Source organism: Ovis aries, chromosome 8 (genome assembly GCF_016772045.2).
Source record: "Ovis aries strain OAR_USU_Benz2616 breed Rambouillet chromosome 8, ARS-UI_Ramb_v3.0, whole genome shotgun sequence".
NCBI lineage: Eukaryota > Metazoa > Chordata > Mammalia > Artiodactyla > Bovidae > Ovis > Ovis aries.
The window spans coordinates 10,741,819-10,756,581 of record NC_056061.1 but is presented as its reverse complement, the minus strand read 5'-3'; the positions used below and the strand labels follow the sequence as shown (position 1 = coordinate 10,756,581).

The following is a 14,763-nucleotide window of genomic DNA, read 5'->3' as shown; positions in this document are numbered from 1 at the left end:
GAAGTTTTGGGTTTCATAGTTGGGATTACAGTCAATCTAGATATGTTTAAATTCCAAGAAAGAATCTCACTTATGAATATTTCCTTGATGGTTAAATATATCCATGACTATCTGCCACCTTTTTGAAAAACAGAAATTGAAAGGATGTTACTGAGATTTTTCAAAGTCTTACTGTATTTGGTGTGCTGAATGCTTTAGAAATAATATAGTTTTATTGTATAAGGTAGTTTTCCTGCTTGATACCAGTGTTGCATAGCATCAATTTGTTTACTTAATTCAAAGGATGAAAATGAAAAATAGATGATACGATGAAAACAGTGTTTTAATCATTTAATTGAATTTATGGTAATTTGGGAAATGGTATGCCATATTTATACAATCTTTAAGCTGTATTTCCTACATCAGAGAAGAATCATAGCTGATTAGATACTAGATAAGAAAGCAAACATGAGTTAGTAGCTTTGGAAGACATAGAAATTTTTCATTACTGGTGTGTGGACTCTTGCACTGTAGGTCAGTTGGTTGGAGTCACAATGTCATATCACCTAATTATTAATTATGGACCAGTCCTTGAGTTTCTTATCTTCCAAACAACTTTGACCCTTTATATTTATTTTTTCCTGGCCTTTCCATGAGCTAGGATCTCAATTTTAAAAATTGAAATTTGACTGATACTTACTGCAGTTAATCAGTAGTTTCTGGACAAAGGAACAAATCTAAAACTCCTTATTTCTGGAGCTTTGTTTACAGAACCAAAAAAGAAAACATACATCCCTGCCCTTTTGTCCCAGGTTCCTGAGTTTCCATCTTGTTACAAGCATAGAAGATTAATTAGCTCAAAGGATACATGTTAGTTATTGTTCTATGTAGACTCCATGACATTTTTCAAGGCTTTGAACCCTAACATTCCTGCAAAAGCCTGTTCCCAAAACTTATGTTTGTCACACAATGAAATAATTTAGGTATTCATTAAACAGAAACAAGGTAAGTAAAATTTTGGTTGCTTTTGCTTCAGGTTTAGTATGATTCTTCTCTGTAGCATCTAATAATTAATCTTCTCTACAAGCTGGATAGGCAAGATTGGAATTCAGTGACATTCACAGCTAGACTATTTGCTCATCCGAAAACAAACAGTACCCCCAGATTTGACAGGTGTTCACTTAAAATACTTTATATGAAGTTTTAGTCTATTTAGCTAATATTTTAAAGTAATTTCTTAAGTGACTTTCTGCAAGCTGTTTTCTTTCCATTTTTCCTTTGAACTCACTCTCTGAGAAAAGTCATTTATATTCCTTTATTAGTTTAGAGGTACTAATAACTCAAAGTCACAATGCTTTGAATAGAGAAGTTGTTTTTTTCACTATGTATTCATAATAGCTTTAATGTGACTAGTTTTTCACATCTTCCCTAACTAATACCCATATTGTTCTACAAGAGTCCTCAAATATTACTTTGGCTAAATTTGATGTCAAATAATTTCAAGAAAGCCAATATCCTTTGAAGTGTGTTTTTTAAATCCAAAATCCAAAACAACCCTGTGACTAAGTAGAACAAAGTAGATTTTGTAAACTTTAGCCATCTAACCTTCTGCATGTTTGTTTTCTGTGGTATGTGCTTGGCCTAACGCTTATCTATCTCTGTTTGCTTTCTGTCTCCACTGTCTTGGGCTGGCTTTTCCTCGTTAGCTTTCTCCAAGCCCTACACCTGCCTCTCAGAGTCCCAAGAAACCTCCAGCAAAGGACCCATTAGCGGATCTTAACATCAAGGATTTCTTGTAAACAATTTAAGGTATCTGATATTGAGCTTTTCCTGGGGGCTTGTAATAGTGACCTATGCTATGCTTAGCTGTTTTATTAGGTATAATATTTGTACTTCTGTGTCTTTAATACATATATATATATAATAATTGTTTGAATGTGTATGCTTTTGAAATCCATATTGAAAGCTATCTTTGTCAGTGATTTTTTAATCTTACTTAATTTGCAAAACTAAGAGGGAGAGAAACCTCCAAATTGTCCTTACCCTGGAAAACACACAGATTATGCTAATAAAGCAAATGTTTGCCCAAGCTACTTCATAAATTAGAAAATTACTACTGCATTCTATAATGACTAGAATTTATGGAAAGGTAACATTTATAATACTTCATTTAGAAACTAAGAATATATTTGGTGACAATTGTAATTTTATTTTGCTTATTCTTATTTGGCCTCATCAAGTAAAGCTTAGATTTATTACCCTTTGTATCTCTGCATTCAGGCAAAATTTTCATTTCTAACATTCTAGTTTTAAATTTCTAATGTAATTTGTGAAATTACATTATGGCTAATAGTGGACTTATAGAAGCAAACTAATGAAGACGATTTGCTGTTAACCCCAGAACCTGACACAGTGGATAGCTTCTCAACAAATATTAAGTTGGCCAAAAAATTCATTCAAATTTTTCATGTTACAGAAAAACCAGAGCGAACTTTTTTGGCCAACCCAATACTTGCTGAATGAGGGTGAACACTAGTAATGATGCTTTTCATTTACACAGTATTTTTCATTCTTCCCAGTAATTAACTCTTTGATCACCTCTGTTGGAGAGCAAACCCTGCAGGATAAGCTAGCCAGATACTTTGGCTTCCATTTCACAGCTAAAGAAACTGTCCCTTGGCATTAAGTGATTTGCCCATGGTCACACTGGAAGAGAAGTATGAGTGTTGAAGTTTTTGAACCCCTGTCTAGTGTTCTTTTTATCATACATCTACTATATATATATATTTAAACTTCCTCTGATGCCTACGATGAATTTTGTGGATTTCTGCCTTGTGATTTTTTTTTCTTCATACAACATTAATAATTGATCATTTTAAGGCCTTGACATCTCAGCCAAGTAATTCTCCTTGAGCCCAACTTTTCTGTTCCACTTTGGGTTGGATTGGGCTGAGGTGGGCATCATGTAGATGCGTAAATAAGACATCAAGCACTTATTTCTTAGCAGCTGAAGTTTCAGAAATGGCCAAGAGTACAGCAGGAAGCAGCACTTGTTATTCAGAAATGTTGCTGTCCACGTGTGCTGGAATTCTGAGAAGTGCCCGAAACAGAAGTGCTTGAGACACCCTCTGCTCTCAGATTCAGCCAAAAGAGGGACAGACGCAGACAGTGTTACAAAGGAGAGTTAACCCCATGCCTAAGCCTGGAGACCCCAGGAAGGGGTTCCTGGCAGAGATGACACAGCACGGGAGACATCAGCGAGGGGAGAGGGCGTGTTGTAAATGAAGGCTTTGCATCACTGGGGATGTCTCCCCTCTCTCTGTTCTGTCACTTGTACAAGTACTTAGTGGCTCCTTGAAAACCTTAACTGAAAAGAACCCCAGGAAACGAAGTCCTTGCCCTCCCCCTTTTTTTTCACTGCCCTTAAGATTAACTGTTTTTAATTGATACTGAATGTCTTGCTAAGATTTTTTCTAAGTATACTTAGAAATTGGAAATTGGATACTAAGTATCCAATTTCCAAGTTTTGCCAATAGAATTTGCTTGCTTAAAATGAAGCTATACATTGAAAAAAAAATTTTTTTTTTAATTTTCCTGAATGAAACTTTAAGCTTGTCTTAAAGAATTGTGACAAGTGTTTAAATGTGACTTTGGTAATATGAAGACCTGCTGTGTAAAACAGCGAAGTAAAATTGCAAGGAAGGTAAAATGTTTGAGAACTACTATAATACTGTTTTCTAATTCAAGTGCTTTTTTATCTTTACAGCTGCAATTTTTGTGACTGAATAGGAAAAAAAACTAATGACTTTGGAGACTTCAAATAAAATTGATGCTCAGAGTTTCAAAGGGAGCCACCAGTACCAATCCCAATGCTTATTCATAACTTCTCTTCCACAACGTGTAGCGCAGCTGTGAAAGTGAACATTAGGAACGTGTACTACCTTAGCTGTTATCCCTACTCTCAAAGTTGTAGTGTATGTGGGTTCTTTGTGTGTTGCGTGATGTAAACAATGAATGGATGTTTCTGATGCCTTTAGTGCTCTCTGGACCTCGCCCATGGACGGATGATGCAGCTGTTGTGTGGTGAGCCATTGGGAAAGACGTGTCTGTGTTTTTGAAGGTTTCAATGTATATATAACTTTTGGACACACCTGAACTCTCCCCATAAATTCTCTTTTCTTCTGTATCTGCGTTACAAATATAGTGTGATAATATCAGATAGTAAGGAAAACACTCTTAAATATACAGAACTTTTTTCGGTGTGGAGTACACTTTTCCAGTCACAGGAACTTCAGCTGTGGTGGGAAATGTTTATTTTTGTGGCGCTATATATGTTAAGAAATTTTATTTTAAAAAAAATATAAAGGTTAATGTCCATAACAAATATTTCCCCTCAAAGCTACCTTAATCAAGAATGAAAAATCATATGGGAAGAATTCCATATTTAATCACTGCTGTATTAAATTATCTACTTTAATTATGTTTGACAGGTTTTGCATCTAAATTGACCTACTTGTTCATTCTTGATTCAGTGCACTGAAAGTAAAGGGTCTGTTTCCATCTTGTCTGTGAAAATGCAATTAGAAGTGTGCTATTCAAGTGATTATGAAGGCACCGCAAGGTATAGCTGTAATTTAAAGTTTACTGCAAATCTTTTTATTTTCTTGTGGGGTTTACGTACATCTGTTAATTCAGTATTTCTTTGTGTGTTCTGTAGACTAGTGTTCTTCCATCCCTCAACTGAGCTTCAAGTAGATTTTGTTGTACCATTGTGATTAGAATTTAAACGAAATCAGAGAATTGTATTCTTTACTGTACATACTGTATTCTTTAATTTTTAAGTTGTCGTCATATCGTCTGTGCTGATGGCTTGGCTTTAAGATGTTGATGCATACATGAGGTCACTGTTGATCAGTGTTGCTAGTGGCTTGGCCGCTCTTTGTTAAAGCATATTGGGTTGGAAAGGTGTTTGCCTTTTTTTCAAATTACTCAATAGATGTATGGTACCATTTAAAAGTGGTTGTATCTGAATTTACTGTGGGGATAACATACACTGTAATGGGGAAAATTACCTAAAACCAATTTCAACTGGCTTTTCTTTGTATTTCGGTTCAAAAATCCAGTGCATGTACGCCCTCTGAGATGCAATAAACACCTCGAACAAAGAAAATGCAAACATCATCTTTTTCTCTTTGATTATTTTTAATGGGAAAAAGTCTGTTTCAGATGACACACATATCATATACAAAATACTGCAAATGTTAAACCATTTAGGATGAGAAATGCAGTCTGTGCCAACATAGTTTCGATTCTTTTTCAATAAAAAAGTAAGGGGAAAAAAACCATTTAATCAGCTGTCGTTAAACTTGGGACTCCATGGCTGCTGCCAAATAAATTAAAACCCCATATTTCAAAAAAGAAAAGGATGAACTTTCTTTTAAAATATGCAATTAAATTCTTATAATATATTTACATGAATTTTCTGTGAAAGTTGAAGAGTTAATGATTTTGGGTCATAGTTTCCATACTCATGGCCTTCCCTTGTTGCTCAGCTGGTAAAGAATCCGCCTGCAATGTGGGAGACCTGGGTTTGATCCCTGGGTTGGGAAGATCCCCTGGAGAAGGGAAAGGCTACCCACTCTAGTATTCTGGCCTGGAGAATTCCATGGACTGTATAGTCCGTGGGATTACAAAGAGTCAGACACAACTGAGCAACTTTCAGTTCACTTCCATACTCACACACTGGCATGCACAGACACTCAGACACAAAATCTAGATTAGCCAGTGTTCTTGCCTGGAGAGTCCCAGGGACGGCAGAGCCTGGTGGGCTGCCATCTGTGGGGTCGCACAGAGTCGGACACAACTGAAGCAGCTTAGCAGCAGCAGTAAAATTGCATGACCTGATGCCCATAACTAGATTGTTACAATGTCTCAAAAAGTAGTCCAATCTCAAATAGAAGTGTTCCTCAAATAGAAAGTGAAAGTCTCTCAGTCAGAGTCCGACTGTTTGGAATACTCCAGGCCAGAATACTGGAGTGGGTAGCCTTTCCCTTCTCCAGGGGATCTCCCCAACCCAAGGATCAATCCCAGGTCTTCCTCATTGCAGGTGGATTCTTTACCAGCTGAGCCACAAGGGAAGCCCAAGAATACTGGAGTGGGTAGCCTATCCCTTATCCAGCAGATCTTTCTGACCCAGGAATCAAACCAGGGTCTCCTGCATTGCAGGTGGATTCTTTACCAACTGAGCTATCAGGGGAACCATTTTTCCTCAAATAGAAACATATTTCTATTTCTAAATTGCCTTTCGCTGAGTTACCTAGGATTTGTCTTGAGAACTAGCTTTCAGAAACTAGTATCTGATTATATAATATGATTTTTATAGATATAGTATGATCATATATTACTTTGTGGGCATATTGTAATAAAATGTATTTCAGATTATAAATAATTTTAAGCTTTTAGTATTGCATTTTTAATATGCTTTGTCTGTTCATTGGCCCATGTGGTATAAATTCTTAATAGGCAAAGATACAAGAGCATTATTTTTAAATTGGACCCTGAAACCTTGCTGTGCTAAGATTCTTCATGTCCTTGTCGGGAGAATTATCTCATAGAAGAGATGCTGGATAAGGGCCTCTGCTCAAACAACTCATTTTTCTGGAGAACCTTCAACACAAGTCTGTTTTACCCATGGTGTTCTTCTACGTGGTAAGGGTGTCTGTCCTACCTCACCTGGGCTCTGCATGCATGCACACGTAAGCACAAGTACACCATTTGGGTTGTGACCACACCGCTGCTCACACAAGGCGTCAGTGTGCCAGCCAACACATGGCCCTCGGCCTAAATCCCCTCTCCAATCCCACGGTGCGACTCACTGCTCTGTCCATCGTGGCTCCCTACCTCCCTCTTCTCAGGGCCCAACTTCCATCAGCCTTGACAGCACTTGACATACTGTGTTATCATTGTCTGGGAAGGTGGCTTCTGCCCTGGCCGTTTGGGAGCGTGAAAGGCAGGAAACGTCTTCTCTTGTTCAAACCTTCAGCAACTAGCACTTCGGTAGGCATGTATCTGAAGGATAAACATAATAATGTTAGTTCTTAGAGGCCTTACCACTTACCTGGATACTGCTCAGCTGTTACCATATTTCTGATGACTGAAGAATAATTCTTGTAGTGCATTTATTGTCAAATGTTACTGGAATTTGAATAGCTCTCTCTCAGCTCATTGCAGTGGAAAAATTAACACCAATTGAAAACCCATCTTGAGTTGAAGGTTTGAATTACTTCATATATGGTGAAATAATTACTAGTGGTTCTCTTAGTACGAAAGTGTCTCCTCTGTTCTCTTTCATGTTATTTATTGTACTTAAAAAAAAAAGGAATAGAAACTTTGAGGGAAGAGTCATGGGGTTCAGAAGAGGAAGAAAGGAGTGGACATGAAAAAATACATGAAAAGTTTGAGTCACAGAAAGATAAAATGTGCAAAGTCCTCTTTCTGCCTCTTAAATAGACACACCTTTAACAATAGATCCCCAAATTTTGAAGGTGGCAAAAAAGCGTGGTCTTGGAGCAGTAATGACAGTGTTTTCATGTGTGGAAGTGGTTGATTAAATGTGTGTTGTCTTAGTTAAAAAGTCATGTTGGTCTAGACTTCTCAGGCAGCAGGCTTTGTGATGGTTTGTTACTCATCCTCTTGGACTGTAAGAAAACTTCTGTTTCTCATAGCCTTGCTGACAGCACCTTTCACTGCTGTATACACTATTCAGGTCTCCTGTATGAGTGAAATGTGTAATGGAGCAAGATTTTGTGATTTAGTGATAATGGTCACTAAACTCTCAGAGCTACAACACTAAATCGTCCAAGTTCATTTCCACTTACAACATGGCTCTTCAAGTGATTCTGAAATAGGAAGCCATGCTATCATTGATTCTATAATAAAGTAGTCTACATCTGATCACAGAATAGACGTGTTCAAACTCTGTATTTTCAGAACTAAAATTTGGAAAAAAAAAAAAAAATTTTTTTTTTTGGCCACACCGCCTTGTGGGATTTTAGTTCCCTGACCAGGAATCAAACCCAGGCCCCTTGCCATGGACACATGGAGTCTAACCACCAAACCGCCAGGGAATTCCCTGAAATGTATTTGTTTGTATGGCTTATGTCTGTCAATACTTACTATGTTATAAATTAAAACTGAGAATATTTCTAAAATTTTAGTTCATTTTTTAAAATATTAAAACTATTCTATAGTAACATCAGTGAGATATTTTTATGAAAAATCCCAATTTAAAAAATTAGAGTGACATTGTTTTGCTGTCTTTAACCTCTTTATGGTAGACCTAACAGAAGACAGCTACCTTTTTATATGTGCTTTTACATTCGATCTGTTGCAGTATGTCATGTAGTCATGGAATATTTTACTGTGAGCACACTTGTGGAAAAAATGAGCATCTTAGTATTATTATGAAAACAGTTTTTACCATACAATATGGCTATAAAAATTATTTTGACCTCACAGACCCTCTAAAAGCATCTGTGGGATCCTCAGGAGTCCCCAGACCATGCTTGGAAAACCACTTCTTCAGATCTCAAAGAACTGTTTCTGGGACTTCCCTGGTGGTTGGTCCAGTGATTAAGACTCCGTGCTTCCACTGTAGAGGGCGTGGGTTCCATCCCTGGTAGGGGAACTAAGATTCCACAAGATGCATAGCATAGCCACACACACAAAAGTATTGTCCTCCTGTTCTTTGAAGGAGAAAAAATTTACTAGTTGACAAATTGTATCATTTTCTACCTGTGTGAACAGAATAACCCCACTACCACCACTGTCTTCTGTTCAATGTCTTTCCAAATGCCCTCCTCCACTGGCCCTACTTTACTCCTTAAGGGATGCTGAGGCATGTACAGGAATGAGAATTCTGCATCAAACTCCGCGGAATCCCTGCTCAGGCACCCGCTTTCACCTTAGCCAAGTTACATAAGTTCTCCAGGTTTTGTTTTCTTGTCTGTGGAAGGGAGAAAATTTAATCTATGTACTTACTCTTCCATGAAATAATACCTGGAAAATGCTTGACACAAAGGCAGTGCTCTATAAATATGACTGTTGTTATTTTTAAGCATATTATTGTTATTTTTGCTATAGATTTTGTCGTTTGTCTACAACTTTTAAGAACACAAAAGGATGGCCATGATAGTATAAAAAATAGTCCTAGGAATATTCTTTAATAAAGTGCAATCACCAGAAGTTCTAAATGTGTTTTAAAATTTGGTCAACATTAAGTGCCTGTTACACATATAAATACAACTCAAAATTCAACTCAGAGCTGGAGGATGAGGTACCTGAACATGGTACAACCCAGCATCCACCACAGAATTACTCTTGATTCCCTAGAGCTGCCTCCTGAGCACACTTCCCAGTATCTACACTGTTTAAGGGCATCCATGAAGATGCTGATATGATAGATGCTTTGGGCCAATAATAGAATTGTTTCCATTGGCCAAAGTGTTTCTACTTGGAGATCAGATATATTCAACAAGTATACTTGGTTTGATGGTGATTTTTTAAAAAACTAGAAAAATGTTTAGTGATTATTTGACTGAGATGGAAGTTAAAAATATCCAGAATGGACGTAGTATGTGCAGGTTGTGATGCTGAGGACTGGAGTAGGGAGATAATTTTGAACAGAAGCCAATAGCAGCAAAAGACTGTAGCCTGGGATAAAACCCACGTCTGTAGACAACAGCCCACAGGTGGGTAGGACCTCGAAGGGTCCTCTTCCAACAAGGAGCTGGGGGAGAAACAGTCCTCTCTGAGTAATCATGTTCTCTGCTGTTAAGCCACTCTTCAATGCTACATTCATCTCCAGATAACCAAACAGCCCATGGATCATCTCTCTCCTTCAGGGTAGGGAACATCTTGGGGGTAAGTCAACTAATTTTGTAATTAGTAATTGTCTTTGTAAAACCTAAATGGGAAGTTAAGAACATATAACCTGATGTGACTTACAAATCTTGGTCAAGGAAATTCGGAGTTATTTTTAAAATCTGCTGTTTTGGATCACATGGCTTTGGGTACTCTATTGAAAACAGGGCATGGAGTTGTGACCATGTGTGTAATATTTTGAATGTAAATTTGGGGCCAGATTATTTTAAAAACCTAACTCTTCTCATAGGGAAACATATATGACTTCAAGCTACATTAAAAGGAACATTTCGTTTAGAACAGGAACAAAGGTGTGATTCCTATTTGATTGGGTTCAGAACCATATATAGTTACATAAGTGACAGGTTGGTGATGTGTTAACTGATCAGTTAGTTTGCTATAAACCACATCATATTTATAATTCAACTTTTTGGTTACTTTATATCTGGGTGTTACCAAACTTACAAATATTCTAAAAACTATTTAATATGTCTAAGTGAAGTGAAGTCACTCAGTCGTGTCCAACTCTTCGCGACCCCATGGACACCAGGCTCCTCCGTCCATGGGATTCTCCAGGCAAGACTACTGGAATGGATTGTCTAAGAGTGAATTCTATTTCTCTCAGGTCTGATTTTCCCGTCTAGGTTGGTGGTCTCTGTCTCCCTAGACTCCCAAGCCAGAAACCTGGGCTGAAATGACACCCTCAGTTCTTCTCTCCCATATTCAGTGAGCCACTAGGTACACTGAACATTCTGCTCTTAGAATGTCCTGACAGTTGCCCCCTCCTGCCATTCCTGCTTCCTTGGAACAGCAGCCTTCTACTGGTCTCTTTGTCTCTAGTCTAATCCCCACCCAAACCCAACCCAGTCCAGCCGACACGGTCGGCCAGGTTTTCCCTCTCAGAATTCCCATGTGATCACATGACTTTTCCTTGACTTCAAAACCTTCATCTAAAGTTGAAGTCCAAGCTCTCTTAAAGTCTACTCAAGGCTAGAAATCTAGTTTGAAGCCTCAGTCCTTGCCACTAGGAGGCGCTAACCTCCCATAGCAGCAATCCCCAGACACTGCGCCCTAAACACAGGGGAAACTGTAACACGTTCATACGTTTCCACAGGCTGTTTCATCTCCCTTAGATGCGCTCCACTCCCTCAAGCCTCTCACTGATAGGCTGGCAAACTTCAACGCGTCCCCAGTCGGCGTATCACCTCCTCTAGGTGATGATAAACCTTTCTTTTCATTACAGCTGTCCACCCTGATAAGAGTTGATCCTTCTCAGATGCGTTCCTTCAACAACTTGTACTTGCTTCACCTTTTCCACACTATTTTTAAAATGTCTCTCTTACTCTATCGTGAATTCTTTGAAGAACGGTAGATTCTAAGACTTAATTCTGTATCCCATGTGCCTAAGATTGGACTCAATAAAAGTTTGTTGCGCTGTATTGATTTGATCTAATCCATAGTGTAAAATGGATTGTGAACTAAAAGAACATAGTATCTAATTTCCAGGAAATAAGTAAAAATTGGATTTTGTCACTGACTGTAAAATGGTTGCCTATGTTCAGGAGTTTTATAACTTTGATTCTTTTCTTACCATCGTAAGGGCTTCCCTGGGGGCTCAGACGTTAAAGAATCTGCCTGCAAACTAGGAGACCTGGGTTTGATCCCTGGGTCAGGAAGATCCCCAGGAAAACAGAATGGCAACCCTCTCCAGTATTGTTGCCTGGAGAATTCCATGGACAGAGGAACCTGGTGGACTGTAAGTCCATGGGGTTCCAAAGAGCTGAACACGACTATGTGACTAACACTTTACTATCATGAAACGGAACTTGATGGAACTTGACAATGTTATTGCTAAAATGTGTTTCCACTTAACAGAAATACCAAAAAGAATACCATCTATGTATTTTGATAGTTTTATCATCACTTATCTTACCAAAGTACTTAAGGCAGTTTACAGGAAAAAAGTACAAAGGTAGATAAATCTGAGAAAACACTTAATTGGGGAGAAAAAGACAAACATTGTTGTGCACAGAGGGAAAATTGGAAGGACAATTAATTTAGAAAAGGGTTGTGAAGGTGGTTCCCAAATCAAACTGAATTATGTTCATCATAAGTACTTGGAGAGCCCTATCAAATATAGATTTCTGGAGATAGATCTCAGTGGGACCCCGAGAACAAGGTTTCTAAAATAATTGTCTGGGTCCTTCCAGTGAGCAACCAAATTTGTCATTGTTGTTGTTCAGTTGCTCAGTTGTGTCTGACTCTGCGACCCCATGGACTGCAACCAAATTTGGAAACAACTAAAATACCACAAATCTGGTAGACTCACAGGGTGTAGCTCTATTTGAAAGTTACAGGTGATTCCAACAAAAGAGGAAATTTCTAGGTATTTCAAAATAGGAAATCCACAGAAAGGTTTTGTTGTTGTTGTTTTTTGCCTTTAACCTTAAAATTGAGACATGTAGCTCCTGGTCATAAAAAGATGGTCTCTAAGACATTATGATACATTAGCTTGCACCAAAACCCAAGCTTTCATTTGGTGGGTCTGTGCAGGAAAGATGCTTGACCGATGAGTGCCCAGATCTTCCATGAGCCACATCAGCCACGTACCATCTACATGAAGTGGGGCAGCTGCCCATTGGGTGGGTACAATGGTGTCGCTTATTTTCCCAGGCCACAAAGAGAGCCTTTTAAAGTACATGTTCCAAGTACAGTGGCAGAATACTAAACTTGGTTCTGTCTCAAAAATAATACGCTTTTATTTTTAGGCAGTTGCTTGATAAAGTGGTACTTTTGTTTGGCAGTAGAATTTTGGCCCCAAGCCTGTTCTGATTTTTTAAAAGAAAAAAAAAAAACAAAACTAAATGGCACTTTGTAGATATCGTAAAGAAGAACTACTGAAAAGTTTAAAAGGTACATCTTCTAAGATTGTTCACTGCAAAGTTTTCTAACAACTAATCATTTAAAGGCATTTTGAGGGGAAAAAATGAACGTGTTCTCTTAGATCTCTCTACTGTTTACTAGTATGTTTTTTTCTCCTATACCCTGAGGTTTATGTTGTTTTGTGATCTGGTGTCAGGGTCCGTAGCTGTAGTTTCAATCCTAAGTAAAGGAAAAGTTGCAGTTTTTACTCCTGTTGGTTAAAAGGAGAAGAACAGAGCATGTTTGGAACAGAAAGGGACTTCTTATCTTCCAGAAACCTCTGTAGTCTAAGGATTACCCTTGGGAAGCCCCTTAAGGGCTTTATCTAGCTGAGACGAGAGTAGTTCCTTAATAGGCAGTTCTTAGCAAAACATTGTGTTGTTGGCGAATCCCCAGGAAGCTGGAAGCTTAGGAGTGCCTTGATGGGGAGGGGAAGTTGACTAGTTTCAGAAACCAGAGTTTCTGGTTGCATTACCCCAATGCTCCCAAGACATGCCAGCATACACACTCATTTACACTCATACCAGTTCTTTAAAGGTTGACTGGTGGATGATCTCTGCCCTTAGGAAATTCCAGCCTTTCCTCCTTTCCATCATAGTGGATTATTTCTATAATTAGTATTATAATTGTGATTAATTAGTAATTATATAATTCTAATTATGTATTGTAGTTAGTATTACAGTTATCAGCATATTATATCTGGTGGCCATTTATACAGGCCAGTCTACTAGGGTTAGACAATTAAAAGTACTGTATTTCACATCCTAAATTTTTTCCCGTACACAAGAGTGACTGTTTGTATGCCATAGTGCTGTGTATGTGTAAGTTGAATTCAGCTGTATGGCTACTTCTAAACTTTCAGTGCCACTTTAACAGTCAAAATTCACAAGTATTTAAATGGTTAAGGATTTGGAGGGTATAATAAAATATTTAGGAAAGATTTTTTTTTTCTTTCTAGAAGGACCTTTGTTGGCAAAGTAAGGTCTCTGCTTTTTAATACGCTGTCGAGGTTGGTCATAGCTTTTCCTCCAAGGAGCAAGCGTCTTTTAATTTCATAGCTGCAGTCACCACCTGCAGTGACTTTGGAGACCCAAAAAATAGTCTCTCACTGTTTCCATTGTTTCCCCATCTATGAAGTGATAGGATCGGATGCCATAATCTTAGTTTTTTGAATGTTGAGTTTTAAGCCAGCTTTTTCACTCTCCTCTTTCACTTTCATCAAGAGGCTCTTTAGTTCTTTGCTTTCTGCCATAAGGGTGGTGTCATCTGCATATCTGAGGTTATTGATATTTCTCCCGGCAATCTTGATTCCAGCTTGTGCTTCATCCAGCCCAGCATTTCCTAAGATGTACTCTGCATCTATGTTAAATAAGAAGGGTGACAACAGCCTTAACACACTCCTTTCCCAATTTGGAAGGAGTCTGTTGTTCCACGTCCAGTTCTAACTGTTGCTTCTTGATCTGCATGTAGATTTCTCAGGAGGCAGATCAGTTGGTCTGGTATTCCCATCTTTTGAAGAATTTTCCACAGTTTGTTGTGATCCACACAGTCAAAGGCTTTGGCATAGTCAGTAAAGCAGAAGTAGATGTTTTTCTGGAACTCTCTTGATTTTTCTGTGATCCAGTGGATATTGGCAATTTGATCTCTGGTTCCTCTGCCTTTTCTAAATCCAACTTGAACATCTGGAAGTACATGGTTCACATACTGTTGAAGCCTGGCTTGGAGAATTTTGAGAATTGCTTTGCTAGCCTGTGAGATGAGTACATTTGTGTGGTAGTTTGAACATTCTTTAGCATTGCCTTTCTTTGGGATTGGAATGAAAACTGACCTTTTCCAGTCCTGTGGCCACTGCTGAGTTTTCCAAATTTGCTGGCATACTGAGTGCAGCACTTTCACAGCATCATCTTTAGGATTTGAAACAGCTCAACTGCAATTCCAACA

At 38.2% G+C, this 14,763-nt stretch overlaps 1 protein-coding gene across 23 annotated transcripts in view; it reads left to right on the top strand.

Annotated features, from left to right (window-relative positions):
* Positions 1 to 5,155, top strand: part of SNAP91 (synaptosome associated protein 91) — a 174,568-nt gene extending 169,413 nt beyond the window's left edge. For 11 of the 23 annotated variants that reach the window (XM_060419403.1, XM_060419394.1, XM_060419388.1 and 8 more), the window contains 2 exons: positions 1,686 to 1,788; positions 3,746 to 3,766. In XM_060419403.1, the coding sequence (XP_060275386.1) occupies positions 1,686 to 1,778 (93 nt within the window). In that variant the 3' untranslated portion in view covers positions 1,779 to 1,788; positions 3,746 to 3,766. Of the gene's footprint in view, positions 1 to 1,685 lie in introns of all 23 variants that reach the window. The other 12 variants (XM_060419408.1, XM_060419406.1, XM_060419405.1 and 9 more) reach the window with 2 other exon arrangements.
* Positions 5,156 to 14,763: the final 9,608 nt, after the last annotated feature.